This window comes from Apteryx rowi, unplaced genomic scaffold (genome assembly GCF_003343035.1).
Source record: "Apteryx rowi isolate R43461 unplaced genomic scaffold, aptRow1 scaffold_419, whole genome shotgun sequence".
In the NCBI taxonomy this organism is placed as follows: domain Eukaryota; kingdom Metazoa; phylum Chordata; class Aves; order Apterygiformes; family Apterygidae; genus Apteryx; species Apteryx rowi.
In genome coordinates, this window is record NW_020450661.1 from 12291 (window position 1) to 34530 (window position 22240).

Here is a 22240-nt window from a genome sequence, read left to right on the forward strand (position 1 = left end):
GGAAAGGAGAGCCAGGCGGGTAGTGTCCAGAGCTTACGCGTAAAGGCATAGAGACTGAGGTAGCGCAATACTTGGATTTATACCTTTTCTGTAGACCGGGTTGTTTCACATCGCACTCTTCCTCAAGAGGAAAAGGCATTTTGTTGTTGTTTTTTGGGTTTTTTTTGTTCCAAATTCCCTCAGCCAGTCGCTCCACCCCGCAACGCGTGTTGCTCGTGTTTGGAACTGGAACGGCCCCTGGCTTCAGTGCTGCAGTGCTAATATTTCACTTCATTGGTCTCATGTTAAAATCTAGCGCAGATAAGAAAAAAAAGAAATCTTTTGAAATTAATAATTTTCATGATCATTCCACTTTCATGGGAATGTCTGTGTCCATAGGAACAGAAATTTGGGAAATAAGACACACTGTGATTTCAGAGCTGATTTATAATAAATGTATGACAGTAAATCCAGCCATCCAGAATTTTAAAAAGTGATTATTAACTTTATTCTGATCAATGAATGAATCAATTTGCTGTATGGATTCAGCCTTTTGGGTTTTTTTTTTCTGTAGGTTTTTTTTTGGGAGGGGGGGGCTTTTCTGTGGTGTGTTTTTTTTTTTGTGTTTGTTTGTTTGTTTTTTAAATCTTGCTTGATCTAAGTAGTTGGTGGCAGCTTAGAGTCCTGAGAGTTGTGTTAGGAGCTGGAGATGGGGGAACTGAATTATCTTTTTTTATAAACAGTATATTGAGGCTTTATCTCAAGAACAAAGAGAAATCAAACAGTGGTTGCTTCTGTGCTTTTCCTGAAGTATCCCTGAAAGCGTCTAATCTCAGTGCTTGTACAGCACAGCATTCCTTTCCCATGTGCATCTCCTGCAGGGCAGGAGCAAGTGCCGATGGTCTAGGTAAGATTTGTTATTTCCTAAAATTAATTAAACAGTTGGAAATGATTATGCTGATCAGCTTTAATGATGTTTTGTTAATGCAGTAGTTGACTGTGTATTGGTGTTTGGTAAAATAATTCTAGAATTTGACAGTAAATTCTCAGGCTCAAAGTGAATCTATAATTATCTCTTCTTTTTTTAAAAAAATAAATTCTTTTTTCCATTGACATATCATCTTCCTCTGCCTAAGTCCCCTCTAACTGTCTTGTATCCACAGAGTGAAATTGAAAATAAATGAGTTATTCAATGAAGACACTTGTTTCTGTTTTTGAGCTCTCAAATGTCACAGCAGAGAAGCTTCTCCCCCCCCCCCCCAACTGCCCTAGCCTCTCTGAGGAATCTAGCGTCTGTGAGTGAGGTTTTTTTGATAATTGTGCTACTTTGTGGGCTCATCATATTCTCTGTAATTGAACCAGATGTTGAATCTTCTCTAGAGGAGTAGGATCTTCTGAGTCTATGTCATACTTTATCAGTCTTGCATCCCAAAAGGTTTGAGGTTAATGTAAAAATCAAATAGTACAGCAGATGCTGTGTGTAATGTTGCTGTAGGTGGGTAATCCCTCTTGGACTGAAACACTTAAAAATGTGCAACTCACAGCTGCACGCCAGGTGTAACAAATGGTTGGATATTAAATTATTGTAGGATTTTTCTTGACAGCCAGTCAAAATACAGCTATTCATATGCAGAGTGACACTTGCTATTATAACGGTGCTGCCTGGATTAAAAAGTAGTTCTAAAGTTCAGCAGGCTGAGGGTTATAGATACAGACTGGTCTGTTTGTGAGTAACTTTTAGAAATGTTTTGGAGGGGAAGTACCCTGACCATGTTTCAGTTAATCAGCTCTGCTGGTCCCATTCCTGTATAATGACATATGACTAAAGAATAACTATAATCAAAACTTCACTTATCTAAGAAATGTTTCACTAGCTAGTAAATAATTAGCCACTAATTTGAAAAAGGCAATAGTGATAAACAAAATGACTAAGTTAGTATGTGTTAAAATTATTTAAAAATTATATTAAACTTTTAGTTTTACAGAATCAAAATATGGGATGCACACTAATGGAAACCAGTGAAAATCCAAGCCCATTTTGCTTTTCTGCACTATTATGACCTTGTGGCCTGATTTTTCGGGTGGAGGAACTTTCAGTTGCTTTTATCTAGTATATTCTCAAAAGACAAAAGTCTTAAATATATAGGAACACAGTGTCGATCGACTACCCTTAAATGGAGTTGCATTTGCATTACCCCCCTAAATGTAATTGCAAATGCATTGTCCTTAAAATGAATTCCTTTTGTTGCCTTTCTTTAGCATGTTCATTTACGCCATGTGATTAATCTTATTTCAATTTAGTCCCTCAGCTTATGGTTAAATATGTGTTCAGCAAAAAATCAGACTCAAGGTCGTTTAGCAGATTCAGTATTGTGAAGTGACTTCATATTCAAGTGCTCTGAACTTGTCTCTCTGAGATGGAGCATGGAGGTTGGGATTTGGTTCCTGCACTGTCTTGTGCATACTTGAAAGTAGCAACAGTATCTAGATACTCTGATGGAGCCATTGCACCAGATGGCTATAGCCTGTGTATAACCAAGCCAGAGTTAGTTCTAGCTTGATGCAAGATAGTGTAGATGATCAAATTATCCAGAAAGATGGAGCACTGGAAAAGGAAAGGAGAGAGTACACAAGAGGAAGACAGGGCTAGAATGAGGATACTATTAAATGTTAGATTTTTTTTTTTCCCCAAACTTTTTTTTTGTTTGCTTACTTGCCAGCTGGGGATGCTTTAAAAATGGGGGCTTTTCTAATCATCTTTGTCTGGAACAAGCAGACGTGAAGCTACTGAGATGGAAGTATAAGAAGGAGTCTTTTTAGCAATTTTAAAACATGCTCCAGTAATTGTGTTTAAAGGTCTTTTAAAATGTAATTTGTTTACCCATAGGCACAAGTAAAGTGAAGGGAAAAGTTTTCTCAAGTGCTTCTGTATCTTGTTAGGCAATATAGTAACATCAAAAAAGAAATTCCTTTAGTGGCTGACAAGGAAGATATTTAGTTGAGCGACTAAGGGCGTCTCTGACTTCTTTAGAGCCACAGATTTCTCACTGCAAAACTCTTGCTCTTTCTGCAGAGTTTGGCTGTGAAGTGCTGCACCCCCTCCCAAGCCCTGTTTCATGCTCACTGCGGGAGTAAAACTCTACTGTGTACCCAGGGTAAATGTCATTAAGTCTAATCCTTCTGAGGGCCACAATGTTCAGTCCCTCAGAGTTCTCCTTGGGGGAATTATGCTGTCTCTTAGGAAGCAAGCTGCAATGTCATTATATTTAATTCCTGCCCCCCAGTGAAAGGGTGTTAGATCTGAAGAATCACCATGGTATTGATTTCTCTTAACAGCATATATTTTGATGGAAGAGTTGAGGGATTTATTAAAACAAACAAACAAACAAACCCCCACCACCAACAAAAAAGCCCAATCCTTCAGCAGGGACTTACAACGCCATCAACACTATACTTGGGGATTTGTTCATTTCCTGTTTTCCTCTTAGGGCTATTTAACTCTTCCAAAATATGAACTGCAGCAAGATTTCAGCATACTCTTTGTTTGTTGCATAATATTTGGATTTATATTTATCCTTTTGCTAGATCAGTTTTAGTTTTTTAGTGATTGTTCTTTTTTTTTAACTTCAGTGAACGTATTTATTAAACTGCTTACAAGAAGGCCCCTGGTACATTAGACTTGAAAATGTTATCAGGTGAAGTAACTACAAGTAGTTTAATATTTTTTGAAAGTGTTGGCATCAAGATGCAAATGGGTGACAGAAAACCAGCTGTGAACTATACTACTCAGCTCTCTTTCAGTATGCTGCAACTTGCCATTTAAATCACTATTTTTAGGGAAAGAATTATACCATGCTGTAGGTTAGTAGAGGAATAATAAATGGTCATAAAAGTCAAATTTATCCTGCTTTTGATAGTTTTGTTAGTCTTGAATTCTTGGGATCAATGGTTCACATCACCTGCACCATATTGACAAGGGATAGACTTTTAGTTGAAGCCAGTCTTTCTGTGCCTGACTCTTGAGAGCCAGTTGGCTTGTTTCAGAGTGGATGATTTAGGAATTTGGGCTCAGGAATAATGTTTAGTTCTGTTGCAGCCTATGTTGTGGATAATGCTTCTGACTTTAAGAAACAAGCTGTTTAACATTTTTAGAATATTAGCATTGTTGGAGCACAGAAGTTATTAATGTCTTGAAATGAACTCTAACCGTGAAAAGTTAGATACTTTTATAACATGAAATAGATTTTTTTGTCTCATCTTCCTCAATTCCAGCTGTTAACCTATGACATATATTAAATAAAAACTGAGCATTTTACTTGAAATATCTCTGCAAAAATTGTGAAAATAGATTTTTAGAGCTCCTTCGGCTAGCTCCTGGTGTTCCTCAAGAAACATCAGATGTGATGGAGCAAATGACTTCTATGAAAGAGAAATACTCACTGGCTTTCATAACTATTCTTAAAGAAAGTGAGAACAGATGTATGGAAAGTACGAGTTGTAAACAAATACGTCATTTTCCTTTTAAGGTTACAAAGTTTACATGATACCTGTAGCTCCCTAAAATTTCTAAGGATACATAAATAAATTAGTGAAATATGATAAAGAGGAATTAATGCAGACTGGATTGCATTTTAGCGATATGTAACATAAGTTACTCACCCTTGATATTAAAACTAAAATGTCAGTCAGGCTAGCAGAATGAGTTGGATATTTTTCAGTAATGCAGAGATTAGCTGGGCAGCACTGAGCATGCAGCATCTTGGCCTGAACATCTGAGGTCCACAGAAATATCAGTGGACCCAAGGCAGAGTTTTTCTGCATGGATTTTTGTCAGCCAGGATTCGTGGCTTCCTTTGCTCTAAGGCAGCCAGCCATGCCAGGCGTTCCTGACTCACTGCCTGCAGCTCTGAAAGCCTCAGGATCCCAGCTCTGAAGACAGCTTAGCTACCAGATCCACATCCCTTAGCTTGGCAAACATTTGTTTCTCCTAAATGGACAAACCCCATCTGAAAATGCTGGGACAGCCTCACTGGGACCACTGAGTATCATTCAGTTTTGTGCTGCCAGTAGTGTAAAATGAAAAGATGTACAAGTCCAATATTTGAATAGTATTTCAAATGTGAAGTTCAGAGAGTCATTCTTACATATGCATAATTTTCATAGCACTTTCAGTACTTTGCAGAAGGCTGATTGAATGCTGCTTCCCCAGAACAGCTTTTGAAGCATGTTTTCACATACCCTTTGAACACACTTAACATTTGTAATATGCATTATACATAATCCCTTCTTTTGCACAACTTACTGTTTTAAAGCTACAATTAACAGAACTAGAGTTTTCGTGTCGCTCCTAAGTGGCAGTGAATCATTTCTTCACTTTCTTCATGGTATGACACGGTCAAACATCTTGTTTGCTTATCAGTGTTTACACTGCCTTTTTTAATTGGGCATTTGGAAAAAAGACTAATGTGATTTGAAACAATTACTCCTGCAATCTAGTACTATTTCTTTCAGATCTAGATTTTGTTTATTTTTAATGTTTTGGTACTTTATTTTTTAATAAAATACTACTGTTCAGCAGAAAAAAATGGGAAGAGGGAAAAGTTCTAAAGCTCTGGAAAGATAAATTTGCTGTAGTAGCCAAATGCAAAGATATAGCTCTGATGCTAACACCATTTAGCAAAACTGCTTCCCCCCTGCAATAGAGATCTTGCAAAAGGACCTGAGAGAATTGCTTTAAGTGGCTTTATTTTGTGATCTACTCTGATGTTTAGGGATGTTTGGGTGTCCTCTGGTCTAGCATGTAGTCAGAGAGCATAAAAAGTGTTAGTCGTGCAAAAGATGGAGTTCTGGATAAGCACATAGCGATATGTGGGAGTAGCCAACTTTCCCTGGGAGCAGGAAAGATGGATCTTACTGAACTTTAGCTGCAGCCTTTCAGAAGGAGCACATCATAGGTCAGAATGTGTGATACAGCATAGTGGCAGAGTGGCTTGAATAAAAATATCAACTAAAATAGTGATCCTATATGAATTTTTAAAATTGGCATAATGGCATTTGGGGAGAGATCACTATTTATTCTCAGCTGGTCTGCCCATGGGCCTTTTACAAATAGGACTTGGTAGAAATACTTGCATCTTTTTTCAAAAAGTGTCGAAGCATTTCTTGTCACTTGTCATGTTTGCTCATCATGATTCATCTTATGTTGCTCTTGGTCTTTGCAAGCATAAGCGTAAGCATTTGAGATGGTACTGGGAGCAAAGGAGGCTTTATATCACGCTTCCTGCTGCACAAGTCTGGAATTTGCCAGCTAAACCTCAAAATAAATTAGAGATTGTTCCAAATTACTTTAGTTTCCTATGTTTCTAGAAGTCTTCTGATGGAGATTTCAATATTTTAGCTGCTCTTAGCTTTCCCCAAGAAACCAGAGTCTGGAATAGGGAAGTCAGCTTACCAGCTGCATGTTCGTTCTCTCTCAGGCTCTCTCCCCTTACCTCAAAGACAAATTATAGGATTTGAAAGTGCTTTGAGGAACTCCTACAGTGTATTTGCTCTGTCCCTCTGATGCAAAGAGCCTGGCCTTATGTGAGTACCAATAACTCATCATTGGCTATTACAAAAGAAACAAAACTAAAGGAGAACGTTGAAAGATCCTGAATAACTGGAAGTCTAATTTTGCTCAAATAATTGTTTAGGAAAAAAATTGAGTTACTTCATGAGTTGAAGGATGAGGGATTTTTGAAAACCCGTTCCATTTTAGTGGTCCATTTAACTTTCCTAAGCTCCTTCCCAAGCAGTCATAGCAAGACATTTCTGTAAAGAGAAATATTAAGCATGAGGTGTTTGACATATTCCTGTTATTTAGTCAAGAAATACATGCATGGTTTTCTTGCAGTATTTAGAACAATAGCTTCATTTACCACAAACAAGTTTCAATATTTGTATTGGAGTTTTGCTCACTTGTGTCATATTATAAATGTTCTTCTGTAATAATACAAACCATGCATACATATTTATTTTTATTTTTTTAACAGACACTTCCATTGGGGATGGGAGATGGACAGCTCTTTACCTGGACAGATGGCTTGAAAAGGAAGGACTGGCATGATTACGAAAGCATTCAAAAAGATGCTATGCGTTCAGGTATACGTAATTTCAGAGCAAATTTGTTTTATTTGTTCTTTTTCCACATGAATCTTTTTTCTTTGAAGTCAGCTAAAAAGCATTTGTGACTTTTTTTTTTTAATTGCAATGACTTATAATGTTCTGAAGTGAGGGGTCAGACTGAACACAAATACCTTATCTCTGAAAATAGCTGAGTGAGAATAAAAATAATGTGTTTAATGCTAATAGGTATACATTGATTGTACCAGGAAATGGGCAAAATATTTTCTTAAATATTTTTCATTTTGAAATCAGTTCTTATCTTGTAACCAAAGATAAGCAAAAGTGCTGGCTTTCAAACAAAGGAATGTATGTTAATGCTGAAGCTGTGCTGTGCTTAAATTAATGGATAAAATCCAAGCCCAGTACCTGTAAGTTTCACAGATATCCAAGGTTATATTAGGGACAAATTTTGACCCTATTACTATTGTCCAATTCCTGTCCTTTAGTCTTGCTTACCCTAAAGGTGCTTTACTTCATTTTGACAGTCCAAAATGATCTGGAAGTGGGAGCAAATTGTATTTACAGATGCATTCAAGGATGCTTTGTTGCAGTGAGTAATGGAGTTTTAATATACTAGGGGGTCAAGTATACTGAAATATTGAAGATATCTAACAGCAAGAAAATTTTCTTCATGTACTGTATGTCATATGTGGAAAGAAATGTTTGTGGTCCTCCCTTTATCATGGAGCATGTTCAAATTTGAGTCTTTATCTTCTAATTTACAACTATTCAGCATAAGAATTAAATTAAAAGGAAGTTAGGGAAACAGCAGTCAAACTGCACTTTAATCGGTGTCTGAAAGTCATTATTTTACAAAGACCAATCTACTGTTGTAAAATAAATTATGCTGTCTCGATCCAAATGTCAGAAGACAGTCAACACCTCTCCAGTACACTTCTACAGCTGAATTCAGTTGACAGATTCATAATGCTTGGTAAGTACTTAATTTTGCAAGGTTCTGAACCAGTAGAATATATCAAGTGCAGGTTAATTTTATAAGTTCCTTTCTCTTCTGAATCCTTTTGGTCACTGACCAAAAAAGCCTCTCCTTTGTTCCCATGTGTTCTAAGGGGAAAGTAAAAGGGGTGGTGGGGGATGGAATTATTCTAAGCAATTTAGGAGTTGCCAGATCAATGTTAATTTTGTTCCAAATTGCTGAATGTAGAATGCCAGATGGGTAAGAGATAATGCACAAAACAGAAGCAACGTGTGTGGGAACATGCACATATGTAGGGAATATCGCAGACTTGCTGGTTAGAATGGAACTTTTGAGAGGGATGTACAGTGATATTTTGGCAATGCACTTGTGCTTCCTTCATATGTAATGTAGACCTGATATCTTTTGGAAAATAAACACTAAACGATTATCTGATGGCTTGCTATACCTATGTAATAGTATTGCATTCTAGACTATGAACTCCCCTGAGAAATTAGCAAGCAACATTTTGTGGCTGAATATTTCCCAGTCCTACTCTTGATATTATGACTGTAGTGGTATGCCCTAGTGTATGTGCACATTTTTTTCCAGTGAACTTCTTGTAAATAATAATAAATTAATTTAAAGTATGCTGACTTATTTATGTTTTTATTAGCTTCTTTGTGATAGTGCCTGCTGAATTTGACCATCTAAGAAATCTTTTTAATGATTTCTAAGTAGTAGTCATTATTATTCATTAGACTAACTTTTAATGATTTTTTTTTTCCTCTTTTGACAATCACAATATAGTAATGCAAATGCAAAGCTAGAGTGCAAGAGTATCTCAGTGCACTCTTGTGGGATATACAATATCATTTCTGTCCCTAATAACAGAACAGAATTTAGCTGAAATCAACTTTTGTTTAAAAATTAGCTAGAGAATAAGCTCTACAATCTGAAGGCGTGGAAATAACGGGAATGAAAGGCTTTCTTAGGAGATTACAGAAGAAGCAGTCAGTGCTTATTGCACAGCAAAATAGAAAAAGGTGAGGTCATTTTACAGTTCAGTTTATCTGTTTATCAGTAAATTGTACAATTTCCTAAGTACTGGGAATGTGAATTTCATAAATCTAATGAGGAAGAGGTGCTAGTTTCTCCATGGCTAGTTTTCTTTTGCAAGGCCAAATTTTTTGACCCTCTCTTAGCTTCACCAAACCGAAACTAATGTTCCTGAGTTTGAGTACGAGTGGTCTTTCCTCCAGGAAAACATTCAGTCCTCATAAAGCTAAACAGACATGCTGTTTGCAAGAAATTGCAGAAAGACAGTACTATTTCTATTTATTTCAAGTGTTCTAGATCATCTGTGTCTTAGCTCTGAACTTTCATGTGGTCTGGCATAAAAATGCTGACGTGAGCTCGTATTATTCTGTCAGTAGACTGCTTTGTTGGGCCGCCTCAGATTCAAATATGTGTTTCTACCATTAATTCACGTTCTGTTAGCAGGGTGATGGTACCTGAGAAGGATCTTACGACCAGAGTGGCAAGGCTTTATATCTATAAGCTCCTGATGTAGCAGAAAAGATAATTAATATTCAAGGACTCTTGCTGAGGCCAAGTCTTCAATAACTGATGCTAGTTTTTCAACTTCTCACCTGTATGGAATTTGCTGGTGGCCCACACCCTTCCAAGGGCAGTTTCTTTTAGCTGGAATTATTTGCTGAAGCTTTGTTTGGGTGGAAAATATCCTTGTCTGCTTTCTACCTGAGGAAACAAAGAAGCCTTGTCTCTAATATGACAGTGTGATATGTATTCATGATAGATTTTTCTTGGGAGAAAATGTTTTCTTTTGGAAAATACATATTTTTTTGAGTTAAGAATAGAAGAGGCACATCTGAAGCTGTTTCATTTAGCAAAGTCAAGGCAAGCCTCTTCAAACATGCATAACTTGGACATTAGATAGTATTTTTTTTTTTTTTCATGCCCTTGTGAATTGTTACTCCATTCCCAGTACAAGGGTGATAAACTCCTACTGGTTGTATATGTATCCCACTCCACTGCCAATGACATTACAGAAAGAAATGAGCTCCTCAAAAAGGTATGCCAATCTAGGATATCATAGGTAGTGATAACAGTACTTTTATCTGTCCACCTCCCAGTATTATTTTCCCCATTTTATATACGGAGAAATGGAGATCTTAGTCACATGTCATAATCCTTAGGAAAAATCTTTGATCTAGATGGAATTGACACTAGGTCTCCAGACTCTTTGTCCAAGACCCTGCCTAAATGATCCTGCTTTTCCAGCTGTATCTGAATAATTTGCAAGGTACTAGAACAGGGTGGTATGGCCTGTAATTATGGCAGAGGTCTGAGAGTCTTAAGTTTACTTTCTGTTTTTCTCACAGGTATTTTATTTTCTCTGTGACTCATTTTTTTTGTCTTGAAAAGAGGTGATACTCTCTGGCTCTGTTAATGTTGTAGGATATTATTTCTTAATGGTGAGGAAAATGCAAAGCAGTCTTTGGAATCCTTACTTGTCCAGCAGACATTTTTTTCTGTACCCCAGTAAAAATTTGTAGATCAACATGTGATGTGGGACTGCACTGCCATCAGTTTTGTCCATCACAACAAGGTGCAATCGGCTACGCACAGGTTCCTCTGAGATATTGCCATCATCTTACTGATACCATTGCACAGATTCACAAAACAGTGATCAGCTTTTACACCTCTGCCCAGCTCTGTTGTGTATTGCAGAGTGCTTACTGTACAGCCACGGCTGTAGGGAAATTATTATCCAGTCTGCTTGGATTTCCTATCTGACTTCAAACCATGTGACATTTTGATTATTAGCCCTTCCCCTCTGACCCTGAATCAACAATCTGCATTTTCTGAAGTTACTGGGTTAAAAATTCCCCACTGACAGATCTTGAAATAAAGTTACTATGTGAGTGATTACTTCATCCCCAGAAATGATGACACAATATTGCTGCAAATGGTCACAATAAATGGTTTCTTGGTAGTCAAATGCAAGGTCAGTGAAACTGAAAATTCAGGCCATCCCAGATGGGTCATTTTTTTGCAAAGATGAAATGCCTTGTGGATCCACAGGTGACTTATCTTTTTATTCCTGGCAGAAAATACGTGCTTAATGTATCTTAGACTGAAAAGAAAAGAAATTAATTTACACGATGTTGGTAAAAGTATTATTAAATAAGTCAACATAGCTCATATGTCCACACTTTTTAAAAGCAATATATGAGTCTCTGTTAAACTCAGGAAAAATGTCTTACATTAAAAATAACATTGTTGAAAGCATCACAATGTTTAGTGTTGATGTTTTTCAAATGACTTCTCAAAAATTTTTTTTGTTTGTTTCAAAGTGGCACGTTATTTTAGAACTTGCTTATATTACATTTATAAAGTGTAAAAAGATCTCTAAAATGAAAAGATTTCTTTTTTCTTTGACAAGAAGACAAAATCAATTATTCGCATGTGCCTGTTGCTGACCTTGCATGTACAGAGCTGCTGAAACTCACAAAGCAGCCAAGCAGCGCAGGGATGAAACTGGTCCACTTGATTGAGAGATGAGTCTGCTCTGCTGGAGAAGTTTTCCCCATAGTTTTCTTTATTGCTGAAGATTGTAAAAGAAAAAAACAAACCCCAGGCCTGAGACACAAGATTAAAAACAATGATGTTGGATTTTGGCTTAAGTTCTTTTAAAAGGCTAACCAAGGGGCACCTCTATTCTAACTGTATGTATAAAGCAACTGACCAGTAGCTGTTCCCTCTGTTACTGGAAAAAAAGGCTGCCCCTGGATGCACTGTTCATTTAGGAAATTCATTTCTTGCTTTTTTCAGATACTCTGATAAATAAGCTTTCATATAGATAGATTTTCATCTTATGCCCATTGTCATTGTAGGTATTCTGTATTTTAAAATATCTGATTCTGTCTGGCAGCTTGATAATTTTTTGACCATTGATTTCCTGTAGAATGATTTTGACAGTTAATTGTATATATTGTGTATGTTATAATGTTTCATGTTTAGCCTTACTTTTGTATGAGTTAGTAAAAACATCTGAATTTCTTTTCTAACACCAATTATTTTGTTGTTTTGCTTGCACCTTATTTCTTTTCTCTTCCTTTTTATGCAGTTTCAATATTTTAAATATCTTTCAATGAAAATAAAACTTCCAAAGCAGTTCTAAGAATTTTAGTTGGTTAATTTTCATATGTGAATGCAAGGAGCCATAGAGGGAATGTGCTGGTGTGTTGCAGAGATAGTTAATTGCTATGCTGTTGGTAGAGCACAGAAGGTAGCCAATTATTTGCCAGTTATGCAAGCCCTGATCTGCTCAGATTTGGAAAGGAACATTTAATGATTTGTATTAAATAGTACAGAATAGTACAGAATAGACTTTAGTGAAACCAAAATTATTTCATTCAGTCTTCCCAATCACTTGCATTTTTCTCTGAATAGTATTCTTTTATTACCTGAAAACCAGTGACTGAAATATAAAAGAGAGGAATGTGGAAAAATTACCCTTAAAAAAAAAAAAGTAATTCCTGACTAAACAGTTTTGATAGACACTTTAGGAGGGGAAAAAATAGAAATTTAATTGTTTCCATTTTCTGAAATAATCCACCAAGCCAATCAGATGTTACAATGGAGGGAGAGTGAACAGAGTAAGTTTATCCGAGAAACTGGCTTTATTGCAGCTGATATGTCATGGCATCTTTTTGACAAGAAATCAACCTTTAAACTAAGAGCAGTTCCTATTAATTTGTTTTCCTGTGAGGATCCAACTGAGAAGCAGATGACATGTCTTGATGAAGCGTAATTTACATTAAAAAAAAATATAAAAACTGTGAACAAATGCAGATCTTACATCTGTCATCATTTTGTTTAGGCAAGTAGTAAACATTGTCTTATGTATATTTTAGGAGCGTTATTGTCTTGCAGTTTAGAGGTGTAAGTGCACCCTATGTAAACACAGCTTGTGTCTTAATAACCTAGCTAGCTACTGATATGTGTAACAGTCTAGTGACAACAACACTGATTCTGTGAGAGTGGTGTAAATTTGCCTGGATCTCTGGATGGAGATCCTGGATGGATCATCTGCCCAGATGCTGAAGCCCTGATTTTGCCATTTATCTGTTACTGACTTGGCAAGTTTCTTTATTTCATCAGAGATTTTCCCAGTTCCCTTCTGTTGCTCTGGGAAGGATTCTGAGGAGAAAAGCCTAGCAAGATCTTTGCTTCAGGAGCAGGACAATTGCTATGGTGCCAATGACTACTGAATTTCCAGGCTTACTGTGCAGAACGAGGAGTCTGAGATCCCTGAATGCTCTCATGAGGTGTAGGATTTACAGGAGAGAGCCAAGAAGGCTATACTTCAAAAGCATCCATGAGAAGACATTCTGTTGATTCCTAGGCTATCTTTAAATCCTGGCTAGTGAGACTAAGAGTCCTAGAGAATCAGTCAATTCCATTGTTCCTCCATTTCTGAAAGTTATCTCTTTTCGTCAAAAAATCTCAACTCTGTGTGCTCATCAGTTACAATTAATAGCGTTGATGATGAATTACAGCCCTTCTCAGATAAGAGGAGTGATTCAAATGTTTAATTCTTGGGCTTTAAAAGAAGCACAGATTGAACATTTATACTTGAATATGATGCTATTTCTGATCATGAAAAGCTATTTCTAACTACAAGTGATAGCTTTTTCCATCGTAAAATACTGCGAAGGGGGAACTGGAGGAACAGAATAACAGAAACTTTCCAGCTGAGCAGAACTAACGGGAAAACAAAAAATAAGGTTTAACTTCAGAATAATTTTTGACCAGTTCTGCCCATAAAATTAAAAGCCTATGAAATGATGTAGAAAAATCTCATGCTTCAAATGCCGTAGTCTTTTGTTTGTTTGTTTGTTTGTTTGTTTGTTTTTAATTTGGGTTTCATGTTGTTATCGAAAGGGAACATTTCAAAGGACTGTTCTTTAAATAATGTCTTTTTTTCCCCCCCCTTTATAATGTTTTGGAGATGTTTAGCAGTGCTTTTGACTGCTTGCCTGTGTGCCAAATGATTATGTTCTATGAGAGTCACAGAAAATTCAGTGTAATTGAAAGCTAATTTTTGAGAGAATGGTGACTGCTAAACAGCTGTGTTTATAGCACCAAACATGAATTTTAAAAAATCTTTGTTTTCAAAAGAAATTGGTTAAGAAATTGGTCAAGTGACTTAAAAATATTGACAGTCACTTTTTAAATATTTGACTATGGAGCCATTTTATTACTGTCTGCAAATAAGATCTCATAGGAAAAACCTCTTAGAATAAATTTTATCACATGGTTCTCCTCACAGTTATTGTGCCGTTTGTGGAGTCTTTGCTCCTATTTATTTATTTAAATAGCATTTGGAGGGAAGGAATTAAAGTTATAATTCTATCCTGTTTACCTTTCTGCTCCTTCAGAATATTATCTTGACCAGGAGAAAGACAGTTTAAATGTGTTAGACCTTTATGTGCCACAGTGTGCTCATTTCATACAGAAAGAAACATAAGTTTCTCAGAGGTGAATCATTAAAACAGTCTAATAAGATATTTCTTGTCTAGAACCAGAGAGGCAATGCGGGCAGGTAACAACTGTTCTTGTGTGCATATACACACATGTGAATCTCTTTGTAGACCCTCAGATCTCAGACTGAAGATTCTTGGGTATTTGAATATATTCAGAAGCTGGAGCTAAAAAACTAAATAAAGACACTGAAAATGAAACAAACTATATATGTTTGTGATAGAAATGGTAAGAGTATGAAGCTCCAAATTCTTCAGGTTGCATGTTAGGTTGCATGAATCAAGAGTGCTCTTGTACAGCCATGTGTCAGAGTCCGATACTCTCTGACCAGGTTATTTTAGGTATTCCATGTGTGGAGGGTGTAACCTTAAATATCTTCAAATAAGTAAATCTGCTATTAAATGTTACACAGGATTTTTGATTTAGCAGAGTGATACAGCAATATACTGAAATCGCAATGCAAGTGTAAGTTACACTTAGCAAAATATAGCAATTGCAATATACAGTTCAATTGCAATACCAATATGATTCCCATTACCGGTCTCTATAATATGCTCACCATCACAACACCAGGCATCCCCAATCATCAGGAGGGGATACATGGGTTAAAACCAGCTCAAGCCCATTGCTCTCTTTGAAATTATTTTGTTAGTTGTTCAATTTTTATACGCTATATTGGGCTGAGCCACGTATGCACTCCCTGCCATGCTGGCCTGGCTAACTCAGGGAGACATTCACACTCTTTTGAACTCCAGGAGAAACATTTATGCCACCAGTTGATCCACTCAACTGGGGTGTAGTCAGTTGATGCACTCAACTGACACAGCTGTTTATCTAAAACAAAGGTCAAGGCCACCTTCTGGTCTCCTTTGTGTTGAGATAAAGTCAGCTTTCTGGGCCACAGCTGTGGTCAGTCACAGCCTATGTTATTCCCTGAGCTTCAGGGGCACCTCACCCTTGCCCATCTCCTCTGAGCCTTCTTCCCAAAGAAACTGCTAGTGCCAGAGTGCTTCTAGAGCTGACTATTAGGCAGCAACATACAGCTAGCAACACTAAATGTAATTCCATATTGGTTATGAAAATATAGTTCTACATTATTTATGTGGATAAATATAATCTAAGTCATGGAAAAAAACTGTATACTAAAATACTAGCTTACTTGAACCATGTGTCAGATTGGACTGTACACTATTAATTCTGTCAGCATCATGTATTAAACAAATTTACTAAACTTAACTTAGGCATCTGAAATTGCAGTTGCTTTAGAAAGAACTTGAAAACTTGCCATATAACTTGGACTGTATTAGTAGTCACACATGAAATCAAAAAAAAAAAAAAAAGAAAAGAAAAGGGACTGTGACCCACTTTTTTTTTTTTCATATCACTTATGGCAAGCCTAAATTAAGGCCCAGAGGTGAGGTTGAAATGTGAATAGAAAGACCTGCCTGCGAATTGAATCTAACAACTCTGATATTCAAATTAAAAAAAAAAAAAAAAGTTAAGCTAAGTTTTTAAATTGCATTGTCAGTATTTTTAAAACTGTGGTGGCAGTCTTGCATCAGATATTTGTCAACTAATTTACTCTTGGAATATGTTTGTATTTTTACATGATAGCTAAAGTAATTTCAGTTTACCCAGGCTCTTGCTTCTATGTTTTGTGCTAATTAGTTGCATTGCACGTATGGGTTTGGGGAATTTCGATCGAAGTATGCAAACCTACTGATACTTGCAGTTGCTCTTTGCACTGCTGTTCCAGAGCAGCCTACAAAAGGTGAAACTGATCCTGAAGCATTCGCTGTACTGGTGCATAAATTGGGGAAGGAATAGTCTCCAGAGGACAAGATATCACACAGTGAAAGGATGCCAGTTCCATCATCCTCCTGGGTCTGCTTTCCTCCTCTTTCAAAATTTCATCAAAGGCAAAAGTGTGTTCTGGATATTAAATCCTTTGAATTACTCTTCAAGAATTCTCTAGTTGAGGGACTAATTTAACTTTAATATTGTCACACAAAAATTAAGCCTCCAAACAAATAATATCTTACTTCATTGTCTTTTCTTTATTTTGTTCTAGCTTTTATTAAAGCAGTTATACTGGGCAAAATCCAAACTGCAGATGCTTCAGAAAGAAGAGTGAAAGCTGTGAGCTGTTAAGGTTCTAGGGGGCAGGTATTTTAATTAGCTATTATTAACCAGTAAGTTAAGCTAGTTACTAACATACTGCCACTTCAGTTTGGCATTTAAATGACTTTTTCCCCCTTGTTTGTACAACCATCAACTTTTCTAATGTTGGTGATAAACTGTGATAGAGAAATTTTTTCATCTTCTATTTTCTGAGTATTCTGAAGTTTTACATGGAAGTCAGGAAGTCCTGAGTGTTTTTTGGCAATATCATATACTCRAATAACACTTTTTGTTTTTATATGTTTTATTTGGTGGATAATAATTACACATCTCAAACATGTTAATAAGGATACAGGGAGAAAAAAGGATAGCTTTTTGGCTACAATTTTAGTCCACTGGCATAGCTCAGTTTAGACCTATCATTTGAGGGAAGGTTAGTCCCATAGTTGTAAGAACTGAATTCATGAGCTAAACCTGTTTTGAGAAGGTCCTCCAATGAGAATCCTTGAGGTTAGCTGTCTCACTAACGCCTTGACAAAGAACAGTTCATGTTTTAAAATATTTTTTTGTTGGTCAGCTGGCACAAACAAAAGGGAAAAGGGAAAGGAAAGAAACAGATTGGAAGATTTCTCATTACTTGCTGCAAAACTTGAATGTTACATGTAGGAATTTTATTTATTCATTTATTTATTTTAACAAAAACTCTTAAAGACATGTGGAAGGATAGATAAAGTGAAATAAGCTGAAGTGTATTTCATATGTTTTTCACATGCCATCAAGCTGATGAATCTATTGTAAAGGAAGTGAGCTGATTACTAGTAATTTCTGTCAGCTTCAAGTCTGATTTTAGGGAAAGCATCATGAATTTTGGAAAATGTATTCTGAACATATGACTAAAGCAGAAGAATCAAGATTCAGTAATTAGAATGATTTTATCTTGATATATCAGAATTTGAAAATATTTCAAAATGCTGAAATTAATTTTATACAGAAAGTCTTCCTCAATTTGGAGCATCAAGTTTTATTCCAGTTTAAATCCTCTATCACAGTTTCTCTCAACTGTAGTTATAGTTTTTCAGTATAACTGATTTTCTTTTTAAATGCAAATGTTTTCCTTTCTGCAGCTGCTAGTTGCAAAGCAGCCAGTGTATGGATTTTTTTTTCATTTATAGGGAAGTTGTTAACACTGACAAATGTTATTGTTATTCAGTATGCTGCGGTAGCAAATAGTCATTTTTCTAAAACATGTCCTGTGGTATGGATAATAGTCTGTTACTGATTTAGCTTCTTTTGTTCATCCAATATTTTTTTCCCTTTTTAGTATATGAAAAAAACCTCATGGATCAAAATCATATACAGGGGCATATAAACATTTTTGCTAACTCTACTTTTCTCAGATACAAAATCATTGCCTTTTATCTCTTTCTAAACTCTTTTCAAAGGAGAAGTGAAGCATTTGTTATGCTACTGAAGTAGCTTCCTGAGGATGAAAAATCTGTCCAGTTGTGAAATGAAGGGGTAGATCTAAGATAATTTGACATTTGTTATTGTTACCCTATCCAAAATTAACATCCAAAAAATGCTTCATTGTGAAAGTCCAGAGTTAAGGGCAAGGTAGTGTTTTTCTCTTTAACTTGGAAATTTTGTAGTCACCTAACGTTCTGAACAGTCCAAGAACTGATTCATCTGAGCAACTAAGTATGTGTCTCGTGAAACCTGATAGTGAGTCAGAAATTTTATGTTGCTGCACAGTAATTCCCCTGAGGTGTATGATCTCAGAATTGCCTGAACAATGTTGATACTTCAAGCATTACAGTTTTTGTAATTTTATTCTTAGATTACAGGTGTTGAAGGAAAGAGATGGTTGCTGTCACCTCATTATTATTTATTGTTTAATTCATTTAGTAAAGCAGTTGCCAAAGAGTGTGCATCTCTGTGTGGTGTAAAAGGTGCTTGTTGGTGAGGAAGAAAAGATATCATACAGAACTAGAAATGATATTGCTGCACATGTTGAACTACATGATACAATAGGTTGCAGATTATAATTCTTTTGATAGGGCACTTAAATTAAAATGTGACTGGTGCTGTGCACTTCCCCAGGAAGCAGGAGAGCCAGATTCAATTCCTTCCTCAGCTAGATGTCATTTCAGCCCACCACATTCACCAAGGAACTAAAGTTACAAAAAGGAGGCTGGCAGGAGGAGCTTCAAGAGGAACACTTTTTCTAGGAAATTCCCCTTCCCACCCCCCACCCCCGAGGTTCATGGGGCAGTAGTGAGAATGCAAGAGGGACCATGAATTCACAGCTCGTTAGACCATCCTACCCATCACTCTCAGTGGAGAGCTGAGCTCTCTTCTTTCATTAAGAGGATCCATTAAAGGATTATTCCTCTAAAATAATTTCCAGTGATGATTTAATGTAAATAGTTAATCTATTAATCCTCTGTCCAGTAGGATGACATAATTACCAGGGTGGAATACTATTAATTTTTATCTTTTTGATCATGAGACTCTTCTATTCCATTCTATGCTACACGTGTCGTCTTCTAAGTGTCTAATTGCATATCTAGTGTGGATATGGAATTTTGGAATACTGGATAATGACTGTTAGTACTTAGATGTTAAGAATAATCTTGTGGACTTGAAAACATGAATTTGTTTTAAGTAGTAAATATATTCATTGTTATTAGTCATAGACATGATGTTGAAAATTAATCGAGAATAATTTTCTGTTTAATTATCTGCTAAGCTTTAGTAGAGACTAGAAAATGCAATGGTAGCATGTGTCAGAATCATGAATTGTGTTAGATTAATACTTCTGTGCGTAGTAGTGGTGAAGCTGTCAGGTGTGGACTTCAGTATACACTAGCAACAAAAATATGTATCTAGCATCTTTGAAATCTCCATTTGGGAGCATGCTTGCTGGGGAATGAAATGTCTTTATGTCTAGTAATTCAATCCTAAATTACAGTACATGTATGTATTATATAGCATACAAAAGTGAACTTCTTTATTCACTATTTCAAAGTTTTAAACTTGTTGAGCCGTGACATTGCTTCCCATTCTTCCTCTGTGTTCATAAGGAAAAAATACATGATCAACCATGGCAATGAGTAAAATCGATCTGATTCTATTTATCATTGGTGGTTAAATTCTAAATGGGTACATTGCCTTGTAAACCATAATAGAATAGTGCCTAGTGCTATATATAATTGCTTGTGTATGTGCTTGTATATGCTTTTGTGTGCGTGTGTATATAGATATATGTATATGCACACACACACATGCGTGTAAATGAATGGAATGTTCCTAAAAGTGCATTTTCTTTTTGCTTATAATTCTGTTTATTCAGAAGAGTTCTCAGTGTTTCTTAATTTCATCAGTATAGTGATCTACTTCCGGGATCAGAACAATCAGGGCTGTAGAGAGTTACAATAAACTCTAGTTTTTGTTGCACATGATGCATTATGGGTTTAAGTTTTGTTAGCTTGCTTCTGCACCCTCTTCACATTACTCTGGAACTGCTCACAGACTTACAAGGTCTATGAAAGGAGATTGTTAAATGCCAAAAACCATTCAGAGACTCCTTTAATTTACTAAATGGTTCTGATCTGCCAGTTAATGACCCTTCCAAACCAGGGCTGGTAACTGTTTACACAAGTGTGTCACAAAATTCATTTCTACATAGCACTGACACATTTTCAAAACATTAAATTCACATTTCTCTTAGAGAGCTGAATAGGATTATTAATCCTTTGCCTTTTAATTGAAGCCAAAGTCTGAATGCCAACAACAGGATTAAATCCAATAGGAGTTTTGAAAATAAACTGGTGGTGGAATACAGACGTAGTTCAAAAGCTGCAGAGGGAAACAAACTATGTTAAGTGCATAATCTGAGCCATTTGAAGCCACTGTTTGTATCTGGTATTTTCAAAGGACCTTACAATGTTGCTTTTAATTTCAAAGATGTAAGTTTAGTATTTGAGGAAAATACAGTAAGTTTTAAATTATTAGATTAAGCAGGTGTGAAAACACCTTCTGTAATTTAAAGTGTGTGTTGAAGGCAGAGATAAACTAATGGCATGAGAATAGACAAATTAGTTTTTGGGTTTTTTTTTCCCCCTACAAAATATGAGGAAGCATAATTTTTTTTCTGTTTTTCTATTTTCAAATATACTCCACAAATGAAAAGGCAGAAGAATGTGGCAACTCTTCTAAAATGAAGCATACAATTTAAGTTAATTCTGTTTCATGTCATGCTCTTCTGTTACCTGTGATTGCTGAGGGCTGGGAAAGTGTGCATGCTTGTTCTCTTAGTGTGATTGTTAAAGTTTCACTCCCTTCTCCTCAGAGACAGTGGATTTGTTGAGGGTTTTTTAATGATACAAACAAAAGTAGAATTTTTGCGCGCTGCATAATTTTGTCATTCATCTGCATAATGGAAGTTAATATTTTTGAACTTTTCTAATGAGGAAGAAATTTTAAGGAAGTTGTTTCATGTGTATCTCAAAGTTAAAGCTGTGTGGATAAAAGACATTTTGTTTGGATTATTGAAACTTGGATATCTATCCTTTAATAATGTTAGTTAAGTTTTATTATTTATATATGATTTTGAAAAACAAATGAAGCATGTAATTTAAAAAATGTGTTTTAAAAATATATATTTTTGCTTTACTGCTTTTAACGCAGACAACAAATTGAAAGAAATTTGGCAAATGCTTTTGGCTGAATCCAAATATCAATTTTTGCAAATCACTTAAAAAAAATTCTCAGTGAGAGTATGAGAGTTCCTCATGAATTTATGCACAAATGTGGGCTGCAGGACAAATATTAAGTTATGTTCTATAGGTGATGAGTTGTCCTTCTGAGTAGAAAAGATTTTAAACTAATTAGGCAAAAATCTGTTCAGTTCTTGGTTGGAGGAATTATTATTATTATTTTTTTTTTGAGTCTCCACATCTCTCTCTGCTTGATTCCACAGCATATTCACTGGAAATTGACGGGGAAGTCAGCTTCAGTACATGAAGCTCTCTCAAATTTSTCTCAGAGGTTTGAAAAATAGTTGGCATTAATTAGACTCCTGTTATTCAGAAAGAGGTGAATGCGTGGCAAAGGAGGAAAGAGCCTGTGTAGAGCTGTACTCATAGCAGGTCAAGCATTAGCTTTAGTTCTCTTACTGCAGGGCATCTTATATTGTTGAGTTAGTAAGTTTACTATCTGCCAGTTACAGAATCACAGAATGGTTGAGGTTGGAAGGGACCTCTGGAGATTTTCTAAGTCCAACCCTCTACTCAAGCAGGGTCACGTAGAGCATGTTGCACAGGATCATGTCCAGGCGGGTTTTGAATATCTCCAGAGAAGGAGACTCCACAACCTCTCTGGGCAACCTCTTCCAGTGCTCTGTCACCCTCACAGTGAAGAAGTTTTTCCTCATGTTCAGATGGAATTGTCTGTGTTTCAGTTTGTGCCCGTTGTCTCTTGTTCTGT

At 36.1% G+C, this 22240-nt stretch overlaps 1 protein-coding gene across 1 annotated transcript in view; it reads left to right on the top strand.

The window, feature by feature from the left end:
• Positions 1-7010: 7010 nt before the first annotated feature.
• Positions 7011-22240, top strand: part of GALNTL6 (polypeptide N-acetylgalactosaminyltransferase like 6) — a gene marked incomplete at its 5' end in the record, with an annotated part of 337061 nt that continues 321831 nt past the window's right edge. The window contains one exon of the mRNA XM_026075986.1: positions 7011-7119. Coding sequence (XP_025931771.1) covers positions 7011-7119 — 109 coding nt within the window. The remainder of the gene's footprint in view (positions 7120-22240) is intronic.